The sequence below is a fragment of the Anarhichas minor genome, unplaced genomic scaffold (assembly GCF_050575085.1).
Source record: "Anarhichas minor isolate MPS153535 unplaced genomic scaffold, ASM5057508v1 ptg000030l, whole genome shotgun sequence".
Taxonomy (NCBI): Eukaryota; Metazoa; Chordata; class Actinopteri; order Perciformes; family Anarhichadidae; genus Anarhichas; species Anarhichas minor.
The window spans coordinates 9,939,007-9,963,057 of NW_027466476.1; the positions used below are offsets into that span (position 1 = coordinate 9,939,007).

Consider the following 24,051-nt stretch of genomic DNA (forward strand, 5'->3'; position numbering starts at 1 on the left):
GTGGCTGACAGGATCTCTTCTCCCAGAGAGCCAGGCTGCCAAATGAAGACGTATTAAAGGCAGAGCCACACCGGCTCAGGTGAGCCTCATCTGAAGACCCTCCAATCAGCACCTGCAACAGATAATCAAACACAACAGGGACACCTAGTGTGTGGAGGAGGAGGAGGGTCGTCAGTGTCTAAATACTGAAGACTAAAAACTGAATCTGTTCCTACTGAAGGGTTTATCAGACTTGTTTCAGATCATAATACTGTAATATATAATCTAATTTCATAATTTCTTTTCAGAGCTAATGAAAAGAAATTATGTGCCGGACATTGTGCTGGACATTGGCTCATTGAACAAAGACAACTTCCTGGAGAAGGTGAAGGAGGTGCTTTAGGAGCCGTCCTGCAGGGAGAACGTGCAGGAGCTCTCCAGGCTGCACAGAGACCAGACCATGAAGCCTCTGGACCGAGCCATGTTCTGGATCCAGTTTGTCATGAGACACAAAGGGAGCCGCTCACTTAAAGGACGACTCCTACGAGACGTCCTGGATCCAACAGCACTCCATTCATGTGATCACACTGTTGTTAATGTCGCTCGTGATGACGTGACTGATCTGCATTATAAACATGTTAATGTGGCGGGGTCAAAAACAGAAGTAAAACTAAACATGACACATGACGAGGGAACTTCAAAATAAAAAAGGAAATACACTATCAAAAAAAAACCTGATAGACCATAAAGACCATAATATTATTAGAAAACTCTGCTTCAAAGTATCAAAAGTCAGAGGACTCTTTTAGAATGACCACTTCCAGAATGTCAGACTATTGTAAATTATTCTTTATTTAATTTCATGTTCAGAAATGTATCTACAATCCCACTCGTGAGTACAGCTGTCAAATGAATGTAGTGGAGTCATAAGTGGTGAAATGTGCATGGAGTAGAAGTATAAAGTATCATGTACTGAAAATACTCAAGTAAAGTAAAAGTACCTCAGAAGTGTACTAATAGTATTCAGCCATAGGAACATGGTAACACTGGTTGGTTACTGGGTCTCTGTGTTCTGTAGAAATATTAGATGGAGGACAGAACTGCAGCTCATAATCTGATCACAATAACTGTCTCTAGAAAATGGGCGACAGCTGATGTTTATGGTGAAGTCCCTTATCATTTCAGTGAACAAATATAAGACACAAATCCAAATAAGTTACAAGGCTTTATTCTATATTTCACTGCACATCATTTAAATACTTGTTAGTACGCAGATTTCCAAATAAATATCTACATGTATATTAAAGTGGTGCATAAATAGATAAATACATGAATAGATAAAAGCATCAACAGTGTGTCATGTCATTCAGCACAATAAATACACAGGGTGTTCACCAGAGAAGCACAATGATGCCATCTTCTGGTGAAACGTGACTTAAGTCAATACACGAAGCATTTCACTTTCTGTACTTGGTACATACAGTAAATAGAAGCACTGGAATACTCGCAACCTTTTACCAGACAACCGTATCGTGTCTTTGTTGCTTTTCTGAATCAAAATAGCTGAAGTGCAGTATATTATTACGCTCTGTTCAACAGCCCCAAAATAATGTCTTCTTCAGAGGGTCAAACTTGACCCCCAGATGCAGATCCACATTCCACTTTGGGCGTCTTTGGCAGGTTTTTAACTCTGACGTTCAACCTCCTCTCGGATGCTGAAGATTCGGGAGCGCGTGGCGGACTCCAGGCACATTGCCAGCGGCTTGTTGTCCTGCTGCGCCGTGCTGATGTACCAGTTCTGGTAGGCGACGGACATGAGGGTGCTGATGTTCACCCCGGTGTCCTGTCTGTAGAAGAGGAATCTCACCAGGTCGCTGTCCATGCTGATGCTCGTGCCCAATCCGCTCAACAGACTCTTGTTCTCCACCGCCTGAGGGTGTGAAAAGGTAAAGGTCAGGGTCTGCGTAAAGGGTCACTGCATCACCCTTTCATAGCACTACAAAGTGTGTGGTGAGAATCGCGTGACGAGTCACGAGCTTTACCTCCAGATGCAGAGTTGGCTCGGCACCATCTTTGCGGCAACTCAGGTAGAGATTTGTGCCCTTGATGCCCAGAGCCACCGTTCTGCCCTCGACGCTGGGTGCAGGGTGCAAGTATGTGGACATGTTCAGGAGAACTGAGGAGAGAAGAGAGGGTAGAGGTTCGCTTTTATTGAAAACTGAAAGACTGTCTGTCATGGTGCTACTTTAAGTGCAGTTTACTAAAGGTACATTAGCATTTTTACAACAGGAAAAAGGCATCAAACGGCTTTGACTTGGAGATATTTAAAAGCATCCAATACCATCAGTTACACCAGTGGTGCTGCTACTTTATACTTCTATTCCACTCTGGATGTGTGAGCTACTCTGGACAAACAGGACGTCAGACAAACACAATGAGGTTTCTGTGAAGGATCTGTGTGAAAAGAAGAATCCATCAGAAAGTGCTAAGAGGTGCTGCTATTGATCAACCTGTGCAGCAAAGAACAACATGGACTTTGTCTCCATCTTGTGACGTTTACAGGAAGTAAAATGTGTCCGTGCCATCACATCCTGTACACATGCTGCACATTCTATAACGTTGATGACATTGAGCACATGTGAGCATGTTGTCCCTGAGAAGTGCATTCAGTAGGTGACAGAATGAATGAAATGTAACAGTGAAAGCATTTCTTAAACAGTGTGTTGTGTGTATACAACCCTCAGTGCTCCCTCTCTTCAGTGAGGCTGTCTATAACAGACGTGAGCATCAACACACTGTTACAACTTCACATTACAAAGATGATCAACAACCACAATCATTCTGCTTCTTTGAGTTTTTAACAAACACAAAGTCTAAAAGCGAGTCGTTCCTCGAGGAGATTGTTGTAAAGTATTATTTGTTTAAACTTCCTTTCTTAGAGTTGATGATGAAGCAGTGAAGTTGTAGGAGGGTAAAGTTGAACCATCTTTTTAAATGTGATTTCTGACTGTTTCTAATGTTGAGAACACACACACAGTGAGGTACAGACCAGTGAGAGAAGCAATACAACTCCATCAACATGAAACAAGTTGCACAACTCTTTATTGCTCACATGTTTACAGCTACTGAGCCTTCATCAGGGAGGTATGAGCTCCATTCAGCTTTCTTTGTGTGCAGTCGCTTCATTAGTCACGTGACTTTACAAAAGAAGATCTGACTTCATTCAGCTGGACTGTCCATGAATGTTGACAAAAAAATTTCATAAAACAAGATGCTGATAACCAGAATACTTCATACGATGATGTGATGCAGTTAAAACATATTCTTGTGGAATGATTTTTGGTGCATTTCTGCTCAACAACAGAACCTTAAAACTTAATTTCTTAATGTATATCCAAAAATGAATTTCAGATTAAAACAATCATTTATGCGTTTTTTGAGTAAGTAGCATGAAAACAAAAAACAAAGATAATTACATTTTGCATTATTCATTTGGGACAGTAGAGACAGTTAAAAACAATTTCAATCATAAAAGATAATCAATCAGAGTCAGAATGTGTTTTGATTCACTGAACCTCTGAGACTCTGAGTGTAAAGTGTAAAACACTGAAATTATAACATCAAAGCTGAAATAACTCAACAGAAGATCCAGAAATCTAATAAACTAAAACTGAAGTCTGATGAAGATCAAAGTTAAAGAAACACACAACTGGAAACAAAGTGTTTGGTTTAGTGGATTCACTAAATGTTAGATTGTGTTCTGATTAAACACAAGATGATGATTTAGTTATAGTTGAAAAATGATTTGTTTTTGTGTGAAAGTTGATGATCTGATGATGTAATACAGTTTGATTCTGATGAGTCATAACTGTTGATTGTATTGATTCTATCAATGAGATGTTGACTCACAGTGAAGTCAGAGTAAAGTCTGAACAAACACTAACATGTCTGAACATCACAGAGAAATATCAGTTTGACACATTTTGATATCAGCAGTTTTAGCATCACCAGACTTTCCCATACTGAAACATGGGAAGAGTTTCTCAGTGAAAGTGTCTCTGAGAGTGCAGATGTGAGTCATGTCTTCAGGGTCGTAGAAGGACACGTCCCCCATGTCATAGTCCAGCTGGACTCTGATCCTCTGGAGACTCTTCTTCACTCTGACAGTCTGACCAGATCCATCAGTGTATTTTCCACTGTCATGAACTAAACACCAGACTCCATCATTTGGTGAAGCAAGTATCTCTCCCTTCCTGTCAACTGACTCTTTAGCCAAACCTACAGTCCAGGCAGGATGGTCTCCCACCTCCACCTCCCAGCTGTGTTTCCCTGAGCTGAAGCCCTCAGAGCCCAGAACATTGGCATACTCAGTGAATCTCTCTGGATTGTCAGGAAGCTTCTGGTATGTGTCTCCATATCTCACACTGGTCAGATCATCAGACAGATAGAGAAAGGGGTTTGCAGTGTTTGGGTCCAGAATGACAGGACTGAAGTGGACCTTGTCCTTCATCTTCTCCCAGACTCTGAAGGACAGGTTGCCCAGGTGTTTGGCCACATCTATCAGCGCTCCTGAGACCAGCTGTGGATCTGACAGTGAGCTCTGGACTCTGGCTCTGGTCTGAGTGGCTTTATAACTGCTGAGGAATGACACGTTGTGTTTCTGCAGGTCTTCTTCAACAGCAGAGATGCTGTCTGACAGAGAGGAGATCTGCTCCTGAATCATCTTCATCTCTCTGCTGATAGTCTTCCCCTTCTGCTCCTCTTCCTCCCTCAGAGCTGCCAGTCTGGACTCCTCTTCCTCTTTCAGGACCTGGTGGAGCTTGTTGAACTCTGCTCTGATCTGCCTCTCTGTGGACAACAGCTGCTTCTTGGAGTGTTCAATCATTTCATTGTATGTTTCCTCCACTTGTTTGTGTTTGTGCCTCTTGTCCTGCAGAGACTCTAAGTCAGATCTCAGCTGGTCCTTCAGGTCACTGACTGCTTGTTCTATAGGAACTAACTTGTGACTCTGGTGGAGAGAAAACTCACAGACAGGACACACAACTCTCTCTTCATCCTCACAGAACAGTTGAGTCTCTTCTCCATGTTTACTACACACCACCTCCACCTTCTTCTCTCCTTTTTCTGTCTCAGATGATCCAGTTTTCTGTCTCTTAGCAAACGAGTCAGCCAGTTCCTTCAGTGGAAAGTTCACCAAAGGAAAGTCTTTTGATGATCTTCTTTTACAAATGGGACAGTTTTTGTTTTCAGCTTGTTTCCAGAATAGTTGCAGGCAGCTTGAACAGAAGCTGTGGTTGCAGCTCAGAGACACAGGATCTCTGAACGTCTCTGAACAAACATGGCAGTTCAGGTGACTTTCATCAAGAGCTCTTTTCTCAGCCATTTGTCTTGGTATCTAAATTATCTTTCAATAACGAGACTCACCAAGTTACTGTTCCGTCTCTTCACTGGTTCAAATACTCCAAACGTGTGTTTTCCAGCAGAGATCTCACACCCTGTAATGGCGTCTCAGCTCTGTTCAACAATGTCACAATCTTCTTTCTGTTTCACTTTTCTCTGTCACAGTGTGAGTTATTAGGAGGAAATGCTGTTATGTCCTTTAGTCACCAGCAGATGGTGTAACAGGAAACATGTTGTGCTAAAATCTCTTCATGACTGTGTTCATTTCATCCAGGTGGACTAAATAAAGATCACACTCTTAACCTGCACTTAAAGAATCAAAGCTGATGTTTGAATTTGATTTGTTTATCTCATATTCTCATTTATCACAAGTCAAAGCAGCCAAATGTATGTAAAATGTAATTAGTGAGTATTTTTAAAAACATGAGACCAAACTCACTATTACAACTATTAGTTTTCAACATTGTGTCTCAGTTAATGTACAAATAACAATCATGAAATAGATTCTAAAGTCTCTCAACCTGAATGTGTTTTACTTTCTGGAACATTTTCTCTCATTCATTCATTCATTCACTCTCTTATTGAGAAGAATATAAATACTTTATGACATCATGCATTAGTTGATATCATTTTCACAAGATTAACTAAAATAAAGAAATTATGAAGTTTTTGATTTTAAAACAGCACATAAATATTCTGTCATGTGTTTAGAATTGATCTATAAGACAAAGACATCAGTCTGATGAAGACAGTGCTGTTGAGCTGTAAAGATAAGAAAGAAAGAAAGTCTTCAGCCTCAAACTGTTGGTCCATCATGTCCAACGTGGTCTACATGGGCGGGTTTCAGTGTAAACCAAGGGCGTAGGTTTGCATAGGGTCCATAGGGACTAGTCACGACCAAAGTTTGGGAAAGACACAATTGTCCCCACCAATATTTTGTTAATTGTAATTGCCTGAGTGTCTGTTGTCAGCAGACACTTACATGTTACTGCACCTATATGCTGAAATTCACGGTAAACGCATTTAAACGGCACAGATCGGGAGCGAGCGAAGGACTTTGAAAGTTAGCGGAAAGATTAACGTGAGACAACATCCGGTTTCTTCAGACGGACATCCGGTTTTCAGAATAAGATACCAGCAAAGTATGAATTATATTCACATTAAGTATAAAACGTGCTGCATCTCGTGAGTTAAAGGGAAAATACACCTAAATTGCGGGTAAAGTGTCTTTATTCTTTGATCGCTGGGTCACCATCATCTCCTCGGAGTTACAGCATTATATTGAAGAACAGTAGAGCTGCATTCACATGCTCTGACTGTCATGAAGACACATTTTTGCTGAAACGTGCTGAAACATGTTATTCATGTTGCACAGCAGTGGAACGTGTCACATACACACTGAGCACAGATAGTGAAGAGATAGAACTGCTGCTGTGTAAAGGGAATACTGCTGAAAAAGCACCTGATTTGTTAAAGTGCTTGCAACCCAAATGTTATTGCCCTTTTGTTCATATAGCAGTACTACTTTTGAATTCATTATTGAACTTTGCCATAACAATGAGATTAATCGCGATTAATCGCAAAAAATCCATGCGATTAATCGCGATTAAATATTGTAATCGTTGCCCAGCACTACTAATAATTGCATAAAGGAGGAAAGCACTTTATTTGTAGCCTATTAAGTGCTGCAGAATAGATTTATTTTTAATTTTATTTGCCTTTTTTTGGCTGCACAACTGGGAAAAGTTTTTTATATATATTTTGGATATAGAATATACTGTTACTGTATATTGGCATTTTAGCAGAACGTTTTTTATTCATTTATTTAATTATTTATTATTATTATTATTTATTTGGTGCAGAATACTGTTTTGTATTTAAACTAAGGTTTTGTTACTGTTATTATGTTTAAATCAGTTCCAAGTTACACAAATGTTAATATATTTTAATAAAGTTTGCCTGTTCAACATAATATCAACCAGGGGCGTCGTTAGGCCTATTTTAGACCTATAAAGTTGACACTGTCAGGTCCATTCTCCATCCATTGTGTGCGGTCCCTTTAAGAATTAGGATTTGGGAGTGACGCGGATATTCTTTATTTGAGAAAAGTTCATATTTGTGTTGTCAAATTTCACGTTATCTTTAATCTTTCTGATTGAACCAATCTATGAACTGTCTGAAACAATGGATATCCACGGCCCCAAATGGGTCCCAAAAACAATTGCCGCGCGCTGTGCTTTGAATCCTACAAACGCCCATGATATCAACTAACACTTTTTTAGATGGCGGAGAGCGAGGGCCGTTACCAGAGTGCTGGACATTGACTCATTGAACAAAGACAACTTCCTGGAGAAGGTGAAGGAGGTGCTTTAGGAGCCGTCCTAAGGACAGTACTTGAGTAAATGTACTTGTTACTCTCCACCACTGACAAGTCCTAAAGTACACAAAGATAAATACATATACTCCAACAATGCATGAGCTTTTAATGAGGGAAAACTCTGTTACAAGTATTTAGGTTGTTTACAGAAATAAAAGTCATCCCTCTGTTTAAAAATACTCAACAATAATGACAGGTGACACTGATCAGGACAGGTCACTCTAAAGAGGTGGACAAACTCACAAAAACAGGAAGTAGAACTAAACATGACACATGACGAGTGAACTTCAAAATAAAAATGGAAATAGACTATCAAATAAAAAACCTGATAGACCATAAAGACCATAATATTATTAGAAAACTCTACTTCAAAGTATCAAAAGTCAGAGGACTCTTTTAGAATGAAAATACTCAAGTAAAGTAAAAGTACCTCAGAAGTGTACTAATAGTATTCAGCCATAGGAACATGGTAACACTGGTTGGTTACTGGGTCTCTGTGTTCTGTAGAAATATTAGATGGAGGACAGAACTGCAGCTCATAATCTGATCACAATAACTGTCTCTAGAAAATGGGCGACAGCTGATGTTTATGGTGAAGTCCCTTATCATTTCAGTGAACAAATATAAGACACAAATCCAAATAAGTTACAAGGCTTTATTCTATATTTCACTGCACATCATTTAAATACTTGTTAGTATGCAGATTTCCAAATAAATATCTACATGTATATTAACATGTTGCATAAATAGATAAATACATGAATAGATAAAAGCATCAACAGTGTGTCATGTCATTCAGCACAATAAATACACAGGGTGTTCACCAGAGAAGCACAATGATGCCATCTTCTGGTGAAACGTGACTTAAGTCAATACACGAAGCATTTCACTTTCTGTACTTGGTACATACAGTAAATAGAAGCACTGGAATACTCGCAACCTTTTACCAGACAACCGTATCGTGTCTTTGTTGCTTTTCTGAATCAAAATAGCTGAAGTGCAGTATATTATTACGCTCTGTTCAACAGCCCCAAAATAATGTCTTCTTCAGAGGGTCAAACTTGACCCCCAGATGCAGATCCACATTCCACTTTGGGCGTCTTTGGCAGGTTTTTAACTCTGACGTTCAACCTCCTCTCGGATGCTGAAGATTCGGGAGCGCGTGGCGGACTCCAGGCACATTGCCAGCGGCTTGTTGTCCTGCTGCGCCGTGCTGATGTACCAGTTCTGGTAGGCGACGGACATGAGGGTGCTGATGTTCACCCCGGTGTCCTGTCTGTAGAAGAGGAATCTCACCAGGTCGCTGTCCATGCTGATGCTCGTGCCCAATCCGCTCAACAGACTCTTGTTCTCCACCGCCTGAGGGTGTGAAAAGGTAAAGGTCAGGGTCTGCGTAAAGGGTCACTGCATCACCCTTTCATAGCACTACAAAGTGTGTGGTGAGAATCGCGTGACGAGTCACGAGCTTTACCTCCAGATGCAGAGTTGGCTCGGCACCATCTTTGCGGCAACTCGGGTAGAGATTTGTGCCCTTGATGCCCAGAGCCACCGTTCTGCCCTCGACGCTGGGTGCAGGGTGCAAGTATGTGGACATGTTCAGGAGAACTGAGGAGAGAAGAGAGGGTAGAGGTTCGCTTTTATTGAAAACTGAAAGACTGTCTGTCATGGTGCTACTTTAAGTGCAGTTTACTAAAGGTACATTAGCATTTGTACAACAGGTAAAAGGCATCAAACTGCTTTGACTTGGAGGTAGTTATGATATATATACGTTTATATTTGAGATTTTTTTTAAAAGCATCCAATACCATCAGTTACACCAGTGGTGCTGCTACTTTATACTTCTATTCCACTCTGGATGTGTGAGCTACTCTGGACAAACAGGACGTCAGACAAACACAACGAGGTTTCTGTGAAGGATCTGTGTGAAAAGAAGAATCCATCAGAAAGTGCTAAGAGGTGCTGCTATTGATCAACCTGTGCAGCAAAGAACAACATGGACTTTGTCTCCATCTTGTGACGTTTACAGGAAGTAAAATGTGTCCGTGCCATCACATCCTGTACACATGCTGCACATTCTATAATGTTGATGACATTGAGCACATGTGAGCATGTTGTCCCTGAGAAGTGCATTCAGTAGGTGACAGAGTGAATGAAATGTAACAGTGAAAGCATTTCTTAAACAGTGTGTTGTGTGTATACAACCCTCAGTGCTCCCTCTCTTCAGTGAGGCTGTCTGTAACAGACGTGAGCATCAACGCACTGTTACAACTTCACATTACAAAGATGATCAACAACCACAATCATTCTGCTTCTTTGAGTTTTTAACAAACACAAAGTCTAAAAGCGAGTCGTTCCTCGAGGAGATTGTTGTAAAGTATTATTTGTTTAAACTTCCTTTCTTAGAGTTGATGATGAAGCAGTGAAGTTGTAGGAGGGTAAAGTTGAACCATCTTTTTAAATGTGATTTCTGACTGTTTCTAATGTTGAGAACACACACACAGTGAGGTACAGACCAGTGAGAGAAGCAATACAACTCCATCAACATGAAACAAGTTGCACAACTCTTTATTGCTCACATGTTTACAGCTACTGAGCCTTCATCAGGGAGGTATGAGCTCCATTCAGCTTTCTTTGTGTGCAGTCGCTTCATTAGTCACGTGACTTTACAAAAGAAGATCTGACTTCATTCAGCTGGACTGTCCATAAATGTTAACAAAAAAATTTCATAAAACAAGATGCTGATAACCAGAATACTTCATACGATGATGTGATGCAGTTAAAACATATTCTTGTGGAATGATTTTTGGTGCATTTCTGCTCAACAACAGAACCTTAAAACTTAATTTCTTAATGTATATCCAAAAATGAATTTCAGATTAAAACAATCATTTATGTGTTTTTTGAGTAAGTAGCATGAAAACAAAAAACAAAGATAAATACATTTTGCATTATTCATTTGGGACAGTAGAGACAGTTAAAAACAATTTCAATCATAAAAGATAATCAATCAGAGTCAGAATGTGTTTTGATTCACTGAACCTCTGAGACTCTGAGTGTAAAGTGTAAAACACTGAAATTATAACATCAAAGCTGAAATAACTCAACAGAAGATCCAGAAATCTAATAAACTAAAACTGATGTCTGATGAAGATCAAAGTTAAAGAAACACACAACTGGAAACAAAGTGTTTGGTTTAGTGGATTCACTAAATGTTAGATTGTGTTCTGATTAAACACAAGATGATGATTTAGTTATAGTTGAAAAATGATTTGTTTTTGTGTGAAAGTTGATGATCTGATGATGTAATACAGTTTGATTCTGATGAGTCATAACTGTTGATTGTATTGATTCTATCAATGAGATGTTGACTCACAGTGAAGTCAGAGTAAAGTCTGAACAAACACTAACATGTCTGAACATCACAGAGAAATATCAGTTTGATACATTTTGATATCAGCAGTTTTATCATCACCAGACTTTCCAATACTGAAATATGGGAAGAGTTTCTCAGTGAAAGTGTCTCTGAGAGTGTAGATGTGAGTCATGTCTTCAGGGTCGTAGAAGGACACGTCCCCCATGTCATAGTCCAGCTGGACTCTGATCCTCTGGAGACTCTTCTTCACTCTGACAGTCTGACCAGATCCATTAGTGTATTTTCCACTGTCATGAACTAAACACCAGACTCCATCATTTGGTGAAACAAGTATCTTTCCCTTCCTGTCAATGGACTCTTTAGCCAAACCTACGTTCCACTCAGGATGGTCTCCCACCTCCACCTCCCAGCTGTGTTTCCCTGAGCTGAAGCCCTCAGAGCCCAGAACAATGGCATAATAAGTGTTTCTCTCTGGATTGTCAGGAAGCTTCTGGTCTGTGTCTCCATGTCTCACACTGGTCAGATCATCAGACAGATAGAGACAGCGGTTTGCAGTGTTTGGGTCCAGAATGACAGGACTGAAGTGGACCTTGTCCTTCATCTTCTCCCAGACTCTGAAGGACAGGTTGCCCAGGTGTTTGGCCACATCTATCAGCGCTCCTGAGACCAGCTGTGGATCTGACAGTGAGCTCTGGACTCTGGCTCTGGTCTGAGTGGGTTTATAACTGCTGAGGAATGACACGTTGTGTTTCTGCAGGTCTTCTTCAACAGCAGAGATGCTGTCTGACAGAGAGGAGATCTGCTCCTGAATCATCTTCATCTCTCTGCTGATAGTCTTCCCCTTCTGCTCCTCTTCCTCCCTCAGAGCTGCCAGTCTGGACTCCTCTTCCTCTTTCAGGAACTGGTGGAGCTTGTTGAACTCTGCTCTGATCTGCCTCTCTGTGGACAACAGCTGCTTCTTGGAGTGTTCAATCATTTCATTGTATGTTTCCTCCACTTGTTTGTGTTTGTGCCTCTTGTCCTGCAGAGACTCTAAGTCAGATCTCAGCTGGTCCTTCAGGTCACTGACTGCTTGTTCTATAGGAACCACCTTGTGACTCTGGTGGAGAGAAAACTCACAGACAGAACACACAACTCTCTCTTCATCCTCACAGAACAGTTGAGTCTCTTCTCCATGTTTACTACACACCACCTCCACCTTCTTCTCTCCTTGTTCTGTCTCAGATGATCCAGTTTTCTGTCTCTCAACAAACGAGTCAGCCAGTTCCTTCAGTGGAAAGTTCACCCCAGGATTGTCATTTGAGGATATTCTTTTACAAATGGGACAGTTTTTGTTTTCAGCTTGTTTCCAGAATAGTTGCAGGCAGCTTGAACAGAAGCTGTGGTTGCAGCTCAGAGACACAGGATCTCTGAACGTCTCTGAACAAACATGGCAGTTCAGGAAACTTTTAACATGAGAGGTTTTCTCAGCCATTTTCTTGCTTTTCCAAATTGTTCTTTAAAAACAAAAAGACTCACCAAATTCTATTTCCCTTCGTTTGTCTTTTCTCAGTCCTCCAGGTGGAACATTGTTCAACAGAGATATCTCACAGTGTAATGTCGTCTTGTCTCCTTTCAACAATGTCAGAATCTGCTTTCTATTTCACCAACATCTTTCATTGGTTAATGATTAATGGCAGTAAATGCAGCTCTGTTTTTATTAGATATAACAGGATACTTTGCACTCTGTCCCTTATAAAAACTCTTGTTGTATTTTTTAACCCCTGTGTCTCTGTGTGATGATCTGACCTGTGTGAGAAATAATCCTAAACACTGACAGAAAGCTGAAGATATTATCCCGACTAAATGTTGTGGCTCATGTTTCCTGTTACAATGAAAAATACTTTGTCCCAGTGAAGACAAAGCAACAGTTGGAAACACTTGATGATGAAAAGACCACCGATGTAAAACTCTTTAAAGGTTAAACTTCTTTAAGACATTCAGAGGCAGTTTGTTCAGTGCTGCTCCTGGTTGCTGATTACAGCTCTCACTGTCTCTGGACTTTGTCAGTTTGTTTTATTCCAGAACCTTTGAACTCAAAGTGTTATCGGTACGTGTACCTTGTGATTTCAGATCTTTTGTTTCTCATAAACATTAAGATCTCTTGTATAGAGCCAAACAAATATATCGTGGTTATGTTCCTAAAGATTGACAACAACAACAAACATATTTATGTGTCTTTTTGACTTCAGCTTCAATCTCAAAACTTCTGTAAATACTGTCACAGCCCAGCTCAAAGATGAGACAAAAAAGGGAGACAAGCGAGCTGGCTGCAGAGAAAAACATTATGTTAACTTACTTACAAATCAAACAAATGCAAAAGGTATCAGTTGTCAGTTCTGAAGTGCATGTATGGATGCGTGTGTCAGTGTATCACGATAAACAGAATATAAACTCAAAGAACAGTGTGATGCTGCTGGCGGACAGGATCTCTTCTCCCAGAGAGCCAGGCTGCCAAATGAAGACGTATTAAAGGCAGAGCCACACCGGCTCAGGTGAGCCTCATCTGAAGACCCTCCAATCAGCACCTGCAACAGATAATCAAACACAACAGGGACACCTAGTGTGTGGAGGAGGAGGAGGGTCGTCAGTGTCACAATACTGAAGACTAAAAACTGAATCTGTTCCTACTGAAGGGTTTATCAGACTTGTTTCAGATCATAATACTGTAATATATAATCTAATTTCATAATTTCTTTTCAGAGCTAATGAGGTCATAATGATGCTTGGAGAAGTAACCATTAAAGTTGATTTACATCCCAGCACCTTTTAAACATATGAATGTGTGTGGAAAATTATACTTTCAACTACATTGTAGGAGAGCGAGGGGCGTTACCAGAGTGCTGGACATTGGCTCATTGAACAAAGACAACTTCCTGGAGAAGGTGAAGGAGGTGCTTTAGGAGCCGTCCTGCAGGGAGAACGTGCAGGAGCTCTCCAGGCTGCACAGAGACCAGACCATGAAGCCTCTGGACCGAGCCATGTTCTGGATCCAGTTTGTCATGAGACACAAAGGGAGCCGCTCACTTAAAGGACGACTCCTACGAGACGTCCTGGATCCAACAGCACTCCATTCATGTGATCACACTGTTGTTAATGTCGCTCGTGATGACGTGACTGATCTGCATTATAAACATGTTAATGTGGCGGGGTCAAAAACAGAAGTAAAACTAAACATGACATATGACGAGGGAACTTCAAAATAAAAAAGGAAATACACTATCAAAAAAAACCCTGATAGACCATAAAGACCATAATATTATCAGAAAACTCTGCTTCAAAGTATCAAAAGTCAGAGGACTCTTTTAGAATGAAAATACTCAAGTAAAGTAAAAGTACCTCAGAAGTGTACTAATAGTATTCAGCCATAGGAACATGGTAACACTGGTTGGTTACTGGGTCTCTGTGTTCTGTAGAAATATTAGATGGAGGACAGAACTGCAGCTCATAATCTGATCACAATAACTGTCTCTAGAAAATGGGCGACAGCTGATGTTTATGGTGAAGTCCCTTATCATTTCAGTGAACAAATATAAGACACAAATCCAAATAAGTTACAAGGCTTTATTCTATATTTCACTGCACATCATTTAAATACTTGTTAGTACGCAGATTTCCAAATAAATATCTACATGTATATTAACATGTTGCATAAATAGATAAATACATGAATAGATAAAAGCATCAACAGTGTGTCATGTCATTCAGCACAATAAATACACAGGGTGTTCACCAGAGAAGCACAATGATGCCATCTTCTGGTGAAACGTGACTTAAGTCAATACACGAAGCATTTCACTTTCTGTACTTGGTACATACAGTAAATAGAAGCACTGGAATACTCGCAACCTTTTACCAGACAACCGTATCGTGTCTTTGTTGCTTTTCTGAATCAAAATAGCTGAAGTGCAGTATATTATTACGCTCTGTTCAATACCCCCAAAATAATGTCTTCTTCAGAGGGTCAAACTTGACCCCCAGATGCAGATCCACATTCCACTTTGGGCGTCTTTGGCAGGTTTTTAACTCTGACGTTCAACCTCCTCTCGGATGCTGAAGATTCGGGAGCGCGTGGCGGACTCCAGGCACATTGCCAGCGGCTTGTTGTCCTGCTGCGCCGTGCTGATGTACCAGTTCTGGTAGGCGACGGACATGAGGGTGCTGATGTTCACCCCGGTGTCCTGTCTGTAGAAGAGGAATCTCACCAGGTCGCTGTCCATGCTGATGCTCGTGCCCAATCTGCTCAACAGACTCTTGTTCTCCACCGCCTGAGGGTGTGAAAAGGTAAAGGTCAGGGTCTGCGTAAAGGGTCACTGCATCACCCTTTCATAGCACTACAAAGTGTGTGGTGAGAATCGCGTGACGAGTCACGAGCTTTACCTCCAGATGCAGAGTTGGCTCGGCACCATCTTTGCGGCAACTCAGGTAGAGATTTGTGCCCTTGATGCCCAGAGCCACCGTTCTGCCCTCGACGCTGGGTGCAGGGTGCAAGTATGTGGACATGTTCAGGAGAACTGAGGAGAGAAGAGAGGGTAGAGGTTCGCTTTTATTGAAAACTGAAAGACTGTCTGTCATGGTGCTACTTTAAGTGCAGTTTACTAAAGGTACATTAGCATTTGTACAACAGGTAAAAGGCATCAAACTGCTTTGACTTGGAGGTAGTTATGATATATATATATATACGTTTATATTTGAGATTTTTTTTAAAAGCATCCAATACCATCAGTTACACCAGTGGTGCTGCTACTTTATACTTCTATTCCACTCTGGATGTGTGAGCTACTCTGGACAAACAGGACGTCAGACAAACACAACGAGGTTTCTGTGAAGGATCTGTGTGAAAAGAAGAATCCATCAGAAAGTGCTAAGAGGTGCTGCTATTGATCAACCTGTGCAGCAAAGAACAACATGGACTTTGTCTCCATCTTGTGACGTTTACAGGAAGTAAAATGTGTCCGTGCCATCACATCCTGTACACATGCTGCACATTCTATAATGTTGATGACATTGAGCACATGTGAGCGTGTTGTCCCTGAGAAGTGCATTCAGTAGGTGACAGAATGAATGAAATGTAACAGTGAAAGCATTTCTTAAACAGTGTGTTGTGTGTATACAACCCTCAGTGCTCCCTCTCTTCAGTGAGGCTGTCTATAACAGACGTGAGCATCAACGCACTGTTACAACTTCACATTACAAAGATGATCAACAACCACAATCATTCTGCTTCTTTGAGTTTTTAACAAACACAAAGTCTAAAAGCGAGTCGTTCCTCGAGGAGATTGTTGTAAAGTATTATTTGTTTAAACTTCCTTTCTTAGAGTTGATGATGAAGCAGTGAAGTTGTAGGAGGGTAAAGTTGAACCATCTTTTTAAATGTGATTTCTGACTGTTTCTAATGTTGAGAACACACACACAGTGAGGTACAGACCATGGAGAGAAGCAATACAACTCCATCAACATGAAACAAGTTGCACAACTCTTTATTGCTCACATGTTTACAGCTACTGAGCCTTCATCAGGGAGGTATGAGCTCCATTCAGCTTTCTTTGTGTGCAGTCGCTTCATTAGTCACGTGACTTTACAAAAGAAGATCTGACTTCGTTCAGCTGGACTGTCCATGAATGTTGACAAAAAAATTTCATAAAACAAGATGCTGATAACCAGAATACTTCATACGATGATGTGATGCAGTTAAAACATATTCTTGTGGAATGATTTTTGGTGCATTTCTGCTCAACAACAGAACCTTAAAACTTAATTTCTTAATGTATATCCAAAAATGAATTTCAGATTAAAACAATCATTTATGTGTTTTTTGAGTAAGTAGCATGAAAACAAAAAACAAAGATAAATACATTTTGCATTATTCATTTGGGACAGTAGAGACAGTTAAAAACAATTTCAATCATAAAAGATAATCAATCAGAGTCAGAATGTGTTTTGATTCACTGAACCTCTGAGACTCTGAGTGTAAAGTGTAAAACACTGAAATTATAACATCAAAGCTGAAATAACTCAACAGAAGATCCAGAAATCTAATAAACTAAAACTGAAGTCTGATGAAGATCAAAGTTAAAGAAACACACAACTGGAAACAAAGTGTTTGGTTTAGTGGATTCACTAAATGTTAGATTGTGTTCTGATTAAACACAAGATGATGATTTAGTTATAGTTGAAAAATGATTTGTTTTTGTGTGAAAGTTGATGATCTGATGATGTAATACAGTTTGATTCTGATGAGTCATAACTGTTGATTGTATTGATTCTATCAATGAGATGTTGACTCACAGTGAAGTCAGAGTAAAGTCTGAACAAACACTAACATGTCTGAACATCACAGAGAAATATCAGTTTGACACATTTTGATATCAGCAGTTTTAGCATCACCAGACTTTCCAACACTGAAATATGGGAAGAGTTTCTCAGTGAAAGTGTCTCTGAGAGTGCAGATGTGAGTCATGTCTTCAGGGTCGTAGAAGGACACGTCCCCCATGTCATAGTCCAGCTGGACTCTGATCCTCTGGAGACTCTTCTTCACTCTGACAGTCTGACCAGATCCATCAGTGTATTTTCCACTGTCATGAACTAAACACCAGACTCCATCATTTGGTGAAACAAGTATCTCTCCCTTCCTGTCAATGGACTCTTTAGCCAAACCTACATTCCACTCAGGATGGTCTCCCACCTCCACCTCCCAGCTGTGTTTCCCTGAGCTGAAGCCCTCAGAGCCCAGAACATTGGGATAATAAGTGTTTCTCTCTGGATTGTCAGGAAGCTTCTGGTTTGTGTCTCCATGTCTCACACTGGTCAGATCATCAGACAGATAGAGAATGGGGTTTGCAGTGTTTGGGTCCAGAATGACAGGACTGAAGTGGACCTTGTCCTTCATCTTCTCCCAGACTCTGAAGGACAGGTTGCCCAGGTGTTTGGCCACATCTATCAGCGCTCCTGAGACCAGCTGTGGATCTGACAGTGAGCTCTGGACTCTGGCTCTGGTCTGAGTGGCTTTATAACTGCTGAGGAATGACACGTTGTGTTTCTGCAGGTCTTCTTCAACAGCAGAGATGCTGTCTGACAGAGAGGAGATCTGCTCCTGAATCATCTTCATCTCTCTGCTGATAGTCTTCCCCTTCTGCTCCTCTTCCTCCCTCAGAGCTGCCAGTCTGGACTCCTCTTCCTCTTTCAGGAACTGGTGGAGCTTGTTGAACTCTGCTCTGATCTGCCTCTCTGTGGACAACAGCTGCTTCTTGGAGTGTTGAATCATTTCATTGTATGTTTCCTCCACTTGTTTGTGTTTGTGCCTCTTGTCCTGCAGAGACTCTAAGTCAGATCTCAGCTGGTCCTTCAGGTCACTGACTGCTTGTTCTATAGGAACCACCTTGTGACTCTGGTGGAGAGAAAACTCACAGACAGGACACACAACTCTCTCTTCATCCTCACAGAACAGTTGAGTCTCTTCTCCATGTTTACTACACACCACCTCCACCTTCTTCTCTCCTTTTTCTGTCTCAGATGATCCAGTTTTCTGTCTCTCAGCAAAGGAGTCAGCCAGTTCCTTCAGTGGAAAGTTCACCCGAATGTTCTTTTGAGGATTTTCTTTTACAAATGGGACAGTTTTTGTTTTCAGCTTGTTTCCAGAATAGTTGCAGGCAGCTTGAACAGAAGCTGTGGTTGCAGCTCAGAGACACAGGATCTCTGAACGTCTCTGAACAAACATGGCAGTTCAGGAGACTTTCAACAAGAACTATCTTCTCAGCCATTTGTCTTGGTATCTAAATCATCTTTCAACAACAAGACTCACCAAGTTACTGTTCCATCTCTTCACTGGTTCAAATATTCCAAACGTGTGTTTTCCAGCAGAGATCTCACACCCTGTAATGGCGTCTCAGCTCTGTTCAACAATGTTAAAATCTGTTTTCATTTCACTTTTCTCCGTCACAGTGTGAGTTATTAGGAGGAAATGCTGTTATGTCCTTTAGTCACCAGCAGATGGTGTCATGATGTCTTTCTGAGGTAAATATTTTCCTCTTGATTAAGAAAAATACAAAATCCTTACAAAAACATTTGTTGTTTCAAAGTTAAATCCAAAACTAAAGTCTCCTTTTTATCGTTTCACTAAATAAAGAACATAACTGATCATAAAACACCACAAACAAAGAGAAGATTGTTGTGTTGAGGACTGAACACTTCAACAGACTCACTGACACTAAACCAGTTTTACTACATAATTTATTTTTTAGCCGCTGTAACAGGAAACATGTTGTGCTAATAAACAAGTTGCACAATTCTTTATTCCTCACATGTTTACATGGACTCCATAAAAAATACATCCAATTGTATTTGTTGATCATATTTCATGTCATTAGTTACTTTTTAGATTCAGATGAAAGTTATAAAATAAAATATAAAATTATAATATTTGCCTCTGAATTGTAGTAAAGTATAGAAGTATAAAGTACAGTCAAAAATGGAACTCCTCAAGTAAAGTCAAAATTGTATAAGGACAGTACTTGAGTTCATGTACTTGTTACTCTCCACCACTGACAAGTCCTAAAGTATACAATGATAAATACATATACTCCAACAATGCATGAGCTTTAAATGAGGGAAAAATCTGTGACAAGTATTTAGGTTGTTTACAGAAATAAAAGTCGTCTCTCTGTTTAAAAATACTCAACAATAATGACAGGTGACACTGATCAGGACAGGTCACTCTAAAGAGGTGGACAAACTCACAAAAACAGGAAGTAGAACTAAACATGACACATGACGAGTGAACTTCAAAATAAAATAGGAAATAGACTATCAAATAAAAAACCCTGATAGACCATAAAGACCATAATAGTATTAGAAAACTCTAAAGTCAGAGGACTCTTTTAGAATGTCAGACTATTGTAAATTATTCTTTATTCAATATAATGTTCAGAAATGTATCTTCAATCCCACTCGTGAGTACAGCTGTCAAATGAATGTAGTGGAGTCATAAGTGGTGAAATGTGCATGGAGTAGAAGTATAAAGTATCATGTCATGAAAATACTCAAGTAAAGTAAAAGTACCTCAGAAGTGTACTAATAGTATTCAGCCATAGGAACATGGTAACACTGGTTGGTTACTGGGTCTCTGTGTTCTGTGGAAATATTAGATGGAGGACAGAACTGCAGCTCATAATCTGATCACAATAACTGTCTCTAGAAAATGGGCGACAGCTGATGTTTATGGTGAAGTCCCTTATCATTTCAGTGAACAAATATAAGACACAAATCCAAATAAGTTACAAGGCTTTATTCTATATTTCACTGCACATTAAATACTTGTTAGTACGCAGATTTCCAAATAAATATCTACATGTATATTAAAATGGTGCATAAATACAGTACAGTCGCTTCATTAGTCACGTGACTTTACAAAAGAAGATCTGACTTCATTCAGCTGGACTGTCCATGAATGTTGACGTTGAAAGAGTTTCACTGAGGAATCTGTTGATTTGATAATAAAAAATGTAGATTTAACGTTTTTAGATTAAATATTGTCTTTTGTTATGATCTGGTTGATTAATTGTTTTTTATTATTTGTATTCTTTGTAATTTGTCACATGAATATTTCACAGATGTTTGTAAAGAAACTTGAAACAACTTCATACAGAACATTGTGAATAAAACCTGTTGGTGATTTAATTACACGTCATGAAGCAGCATCCATCTGATGTACATTTATAAAGATATAGTTGATTCAATGAAATAAGACGTTTTAAACTAAAGTTCCTTTATGTTGATCACAAACATTTTAATTCATCGTTCATGTTACTGATCATGTAAAAACTACAAAAATCCTCATCAACAGAATGAAGAAGCTTTGAAAGAATTACAGACTGAATCAAAACCCATTTATATTATTATGATCCATACTGTTCACCTGGTTTTGTAATTGTATATATTTTGGATTCTTGGACTTTATATTTACACTATTCCCACTTTGTTTTGCAAGTGCTGCACAGCAATTTCCCTCAGAATGAATAAAGTTTTATCTTTTAACATAAAACACAATTAAAACAGTTGTTTCCAAAGAATAAAAAAAATATTCAAAACTAAAATAATTCAACAGAATATAAAAAAATATAGAAAACAAGATACTTACAACCAGAATAATGAATTGCTTCTAAGTTTTTTGTACCAATGATGTCATACAGTTTGCAGATTCATCTTAGTTTCCCTCTTCAACACATTTTTGCTCAACAACAGATTCTTAAATCCTTAATTTCTACATTCATGAATTTCACATTAAAAGACTGATTATTTTACAGTAAGTTGCATGAAAACAATAAACAAAATAGAAAACATTTTGCATTATTCAGTTGGGACAGTAAAACAGTTAAGAAAAAACATTTTAAAGATAATCAATCAGAGTCAGAATGTATATATTTTATGTATTTACACCCGATTGTTATTGTTGTCTTAGACTTTATATATGAACTCTGTATATTTACACTCTTCCCACTTTGTATTACAAATGCTGCTCAGCAATTTCCCTCAGAATGAATGAAGTTTGATCTTATCTTAAAATAAAACACATTTAAAACAGTTCTTTACACAGAATAAAACAAGTTATCCCAAACTAAAAAAACATCAGAAGATTAAAAAAAATTCATAAAACAAGATGCTGATAACCAGAATACTTAACAGCTTTTTTATACGATGATGTGATGCAGTTAAAACATATTCTTGTGGATTGATTTTTGGTGCATTTCTGCTCAACAACAGATCCTTAAAACTTAATTTCTTAATGTATATCCAAAAATGAATTTCAGATTAAAACAATCATTTATGTGTTGAGTAGTTAACGACAGTAGAGACAGTTAAGAAAAACAATTTCAATCATAAAAGATAATCAATCAGAGTCAGAATGTGTTTTGATTCACTGAACCTCTGAGACTCTGAGTGTAAAGTGTAAAACACTGAAATTATAACATCAAAGCTGAAATAACTCAACAGAAGATCCAGAAATCTAATAAACTAAAACTGATGTCTGATGAAGATCAAAGTTAAAGAAACACACAACTGGAAACAAAGTGTTTGGTTTAGTGGATTCACTAAATGTTAGATTGTGTTCTGATTAAACACAAGATGATGATTTAGTTATAGTTGAAAAATGATTTGTTTTTGTGTGAAAGTTGATGATCTGATGATGTAATACAGTTTGATTCTGATGAGTCATAACTGTTGATTGTATTGATTCTATCAATGAGATGTTGACTCACAGTGAAGTCAGAGTAAAGTCTGAACAAACACTAACATGTCTGAACATCACAGAGAAATATCAGTTTGATAGATTTTGATATCAGCAGTTTTAGCATCACCAGACTTTCCAATACTGAAATATGGGAAGAGTTTCTCAGTGAAAGTGTCTCTGTGAGTGTAGAAGTGAGTCATGTCTTCAGGGTCGTAGAAGGACACGTCCCCCATGTCATAGTCCAGCTGGACTCTGATCCTCTGGAGACTCTTCTTCACTCTGACAGTCTTACCAGCTCCATTAGTGTATTTTCCACTGTCATGATATAAACACCAGAGTCCATATTCTGGTGAAGCAAATCGCTTTCCCTTCCTGTCAACTGACTCTTTAGCCAAACCTACAACCCAGTGAGGATGGTCTCCCACCTCCACCTCCCAGCTGTGTTTCCCTGAGCTGAAGCCCTCAGAGCCCAGAACAATGGTATAATTAGTGAATCTCTCTGGATTGTTAGGAAGCTTCTGGTTTGTGTCTCCATGTCTCACACTGGTCAGATCATCAGACAGATAGAGACAGCGGTGTGCAGTCTTTGGGTCCAGAATGACAGGACTGAAGTGGACCTTGTCCTTCATCTTCTCCCTGTCTCTGAAGGACAGGTTGCCCAGGTGTTTGGCCACATCTATCAGCGCTCCTGAGACCAGCTGTGGATCTGACAGTGAGCTCTGGACTCTGGCTCTGGTCTGAGTGGGTTTATAACTGCTGAGGAATGACACGTTGTGTTTCTGCAGGTCTTCTTCAACAGCAGAGATGCTGTCTGACAGAGAGGAGATCTGCTCCTGAATCATCTTCATCTCTCTGCTGATAGTCTTCCCCTTCTGCTCCCCTTCCTCCCTCAGAGCTGCCAGTCTGGACTCCTCTTTCTCTTTCAGGACCTGGTGGAGCTTGTTGAACTCTGCTCTGATCTGCCTCTCTGTGGACAACAGCTGCTTCTTGGAGTGTTGAATCATTTCATTGTATGTTTCCTCCACTTGTTTGTGTTTGTCCCTCTTGTCCTGCAGAGACTCTAAGTCAGATCTCATCTGGTCCTTCAGGTCACTGACTGCTTGTTCTATAGGAACCACCTTGTGACTCTGGTGGAGAGAAAACTCACAGACAGGACACACAACTCTCTCTTCATCCTCACAGAACAGTTTAGTCTCTTCTCCATGTTTACACACCACCTCCACCTTCTTCTCTCCTTTTTCTGTCTCAGGTGATCCAGTTTTCTGTCTCTCAGCAAACGAGTCAGACAGTTCCTTCAGTGGAAAGTTCACCCCAGGATTGTCATTTGAGGATTTTCTTTTACAAATGGGACAGTTTTTGTTTTTAGCTTGTTTCCAGAATAGTTGCAGGCAGCTTGAACAGAAGCTGTGGTTGCAGCTCAGAGACACAGGATCTCTGAACGTCTCTGAACAAACATGGCAGTTCAGGAGACTTTCAACAAGAACTATCTTCTCAGCCATTTGTCTTGGTATCTAAATCATCTTTCAACAACGAGACTCACCAAGTTACTGTTCCGTCTCTTCACTGGTTCAAATACTCCAAACGTGTGTTTTCCAGCAGAGATCTCACACCCTGTAATGGCGTCTCAGCTCTGTTCAACAATGTTAAAATCTTCTT

General features: G+C 39.7%; 6 protein-coding genes and 1 pseudogene across 11 annotated transcripts; all 7 read right to left on the bottom strand.

Moving 5' to 3' along the window:
• Positions 1–1,191: 1,191 nt before the first annotated feature.
• LOC142964404 (interleukin-1 beta-like) lies at positions 1,192–5,527 on the bottom strand. Of its 2 annotated transcripts, XM_076104707.1 has the most exons (4): positions 5,404–5,527; positions 2,321–2,433; positions 2,022–2,155; positions 1,192–1,909 (listed from the first exon to the last, which is right to left on the bottom strand). In XM_076104707.1, the coding sequence occupies exons 3-4, from the start codon at positions 2,142–2,144 to the stop codon at positions 1,664–1,666; spliced, it is 369 nt and encodes a 122-aa protein (XP_075960822.1). In that variant the 5' UTR covers positions 2,145–2,155; positions 2,321–2,433; positions 5,404–5,527; the 3' UTR covers positions 1,192–1,663. The 2 variants fall into 2 exon arrangements, with proteins under 2 accessions (XP_075960822.1, XP_075960821.1); XM_076104706.1 differs by lacking the exon at positions 2,321–2,433.
• Positions 3,065–5,420, bottom strand: LOC142964403 (nuclear factor 7, brain-like). The gene has a single exon (XM_076104705.1). The coding sequence runs from the start codon at positions 5,360–5,362 to the stop codon at positions 3,935–3,937; it is 1,428 nt and encodes a 475-aa protein (XP_075960820.1). The 5' UTR covers positions 5,363–5,420; the 3' UTR covers positions 3,065–3,934.
• A 2,934-nt stretch (positions 5,528–8,461) lies between the features above and the next one.
• Positions 8,462–9,868, bottom strand: LOC142964409 (interleukin-1 beta-like). Of its 2 annotated transcripts, XM_076104714.1 has the most exons (3): positions 9,562–9,868; positions 9,228–9,361; positions 8,462–9,115 (listed from the first exon to the last, which is right to left on the bottom strand). In XM_076104714.1, exons 2-3 carry the CDS (start codon positions 9,348–9,350, stop codon positions 8,870–8,872), a joined length of 369 nt encoding a protein of 122 aa, XP_075960829.1. In that variant the 5' UTR covers positions 9,351–9,361; positions 9,562–9,868; the 3' UTR covers positions 8,462–8,869. The 2 variants fall into 2 exon arrangements, with proteins under 2 accessions (XP_075960829.1, XP_075960828.1); XM_076104713.1 differs by lacking the exon at positions 9,562–9,868 and having other exon boundaries at positions 9,228–9,430.
• Positions 9,869–10,475: 607 nt separating this feature from the next.
• On the bottom strand, positions 10,476–12,603 carry LOC142964543 (nuclear factor 7, brain-like). Its single transcript, XM_076104904.1, has one exon. The coding sequence runs from the start codon at positions 12,601–12,603 to the stop codon at positions 11,176–11,178; it is 1,428 nt and encodes a 475-aa protein (XP_075961019.1). The 3' UTR covers positions 10,476–11,175.
• A 2,115-nt stretch (positions 12,604–14,718) lies between these two features.
• On the bottom strand, positions 14,719–24,017 carry LOC142964360 (interleukin-1 beta-like). 4 transcript variants are annotated; one of them, XM_076104646.1, is made up of 3 exons: positions 23,936–24,017; positions 15,549–15,682; positions 14,719–15,436 (listed from the first exon to the last, which is right to left on the bottom strand). In XM_076104646.1, exons 2-3 carry the CDS (start codon positions 15,669–15,671, stop codon positions 15,191–15,193), a joined length of 369 nt encoding a protein of 122 aa, XP_075960761.1. In that variant the 5' UTR covers positions 15,672–15,682; positions 23,936–24,017; the 3' UTR covers positions 14,719–15,190. The 4 variants fall into 4 exon arrangements, with proteins under 4 accessions (XP_075960761.1, XP_075960763.1, XP_075960762.1 ...); XM_076104648.1 differs by lacking the exon at positions 23,936–24,017 and adding an exon at positions 18,970–19,100; XM_076104647.1 differs by lacking the exon at positions 23,936–24,017 and adding an exon at positions 15,889–16,587.
• LOC142964357 (nuclear factor 7, brain-like) lies at positions 16,633–19,063 on the bottom strand (annotated as a pseudogene).
• LOC142964358 (nuclear factor 7, brain-like) lies at positions 22,013–23,920 on the bottom strand. The gene has a single exon (XM_076104642.1). The coding sequence runs from the start codon at positions 23,892–23,894 to the stop codon at positions 22,470–22,472; it is 1,425 nt and encodes a 474-aa protein (XP_075960757.1). The 5' UTR covers positions 23,895–23,920; the 3' UTR covers positions 22,013–22,469.
• Positions 24,018–24,051: the final 34 nt, after the last annotated feature.

Bases quoted from the DNA above. Each gene is read 5' to 3' on its own strand.
- LOC142964404 (XM_076104706.1), bottom strand. From the start codon at position 2,144: ATGTCCACATACTTGCACCCTGCACCCAGCGTCGAGGGCAGAACGGTG. The intron at 1,910-2,021 runs GTAAAGCTCGTG...TCACACCCTCAG, and splicing joins AGCCAACTCTGCATCTGGAG to GCGGTGGAGAACAAGAGTCT.
- LOC142964543 (XM_076104904.1), bottom strand. From the start codon at position 12,603: ATGGCTGAGAAAACCTCTCATGTTAAAAGTTTCCTGAACTGCCATGTT.
- LOC142964358 (XM_076104642.1), bottom strand. From the start codon at position 23,894: ATGGCTGAGAAGATAGTTCTTGTTGAAAGTCTCCTGAACTGCCATGTT.
- LOC142964409 (XM_076104713.1), bottom strand. From the start codon at position 9,422: ATGACAGACAGTCTTTCAGTTTTCAATAAAAGCGAACCTCTACCCTCT. The intron at 9,116-9,227 runs GTAAAGCTCGTG...TCACACCCTCAG, and splicing joins AGCCAACTCTGCATCTGGAG to GCGGTGGAGAACAAGAGTCT.
- LOC142964403 (XM_076104705.1), bottom strand. From the start codon at position 5,362: ATGGCTGAGAAAAGAGCTCTTGATGAAAGTCACCTGAACTGCCATGTT.
- LOC142964360 (XM_076104645.1), bottom strand. From the start codon at position 15,743: ATGACAGACAGTCTTTCAGTTTTCAATAAAAGCGAACCTCTACCCTCT. The intron at 15,437-15,548 runs GTAAAGCTCGTG...TCACACCCTCAG, and splicing joins AGCCAACTCTGCATCTGGAG to GCGGTGGAGAACAAGAGTCT.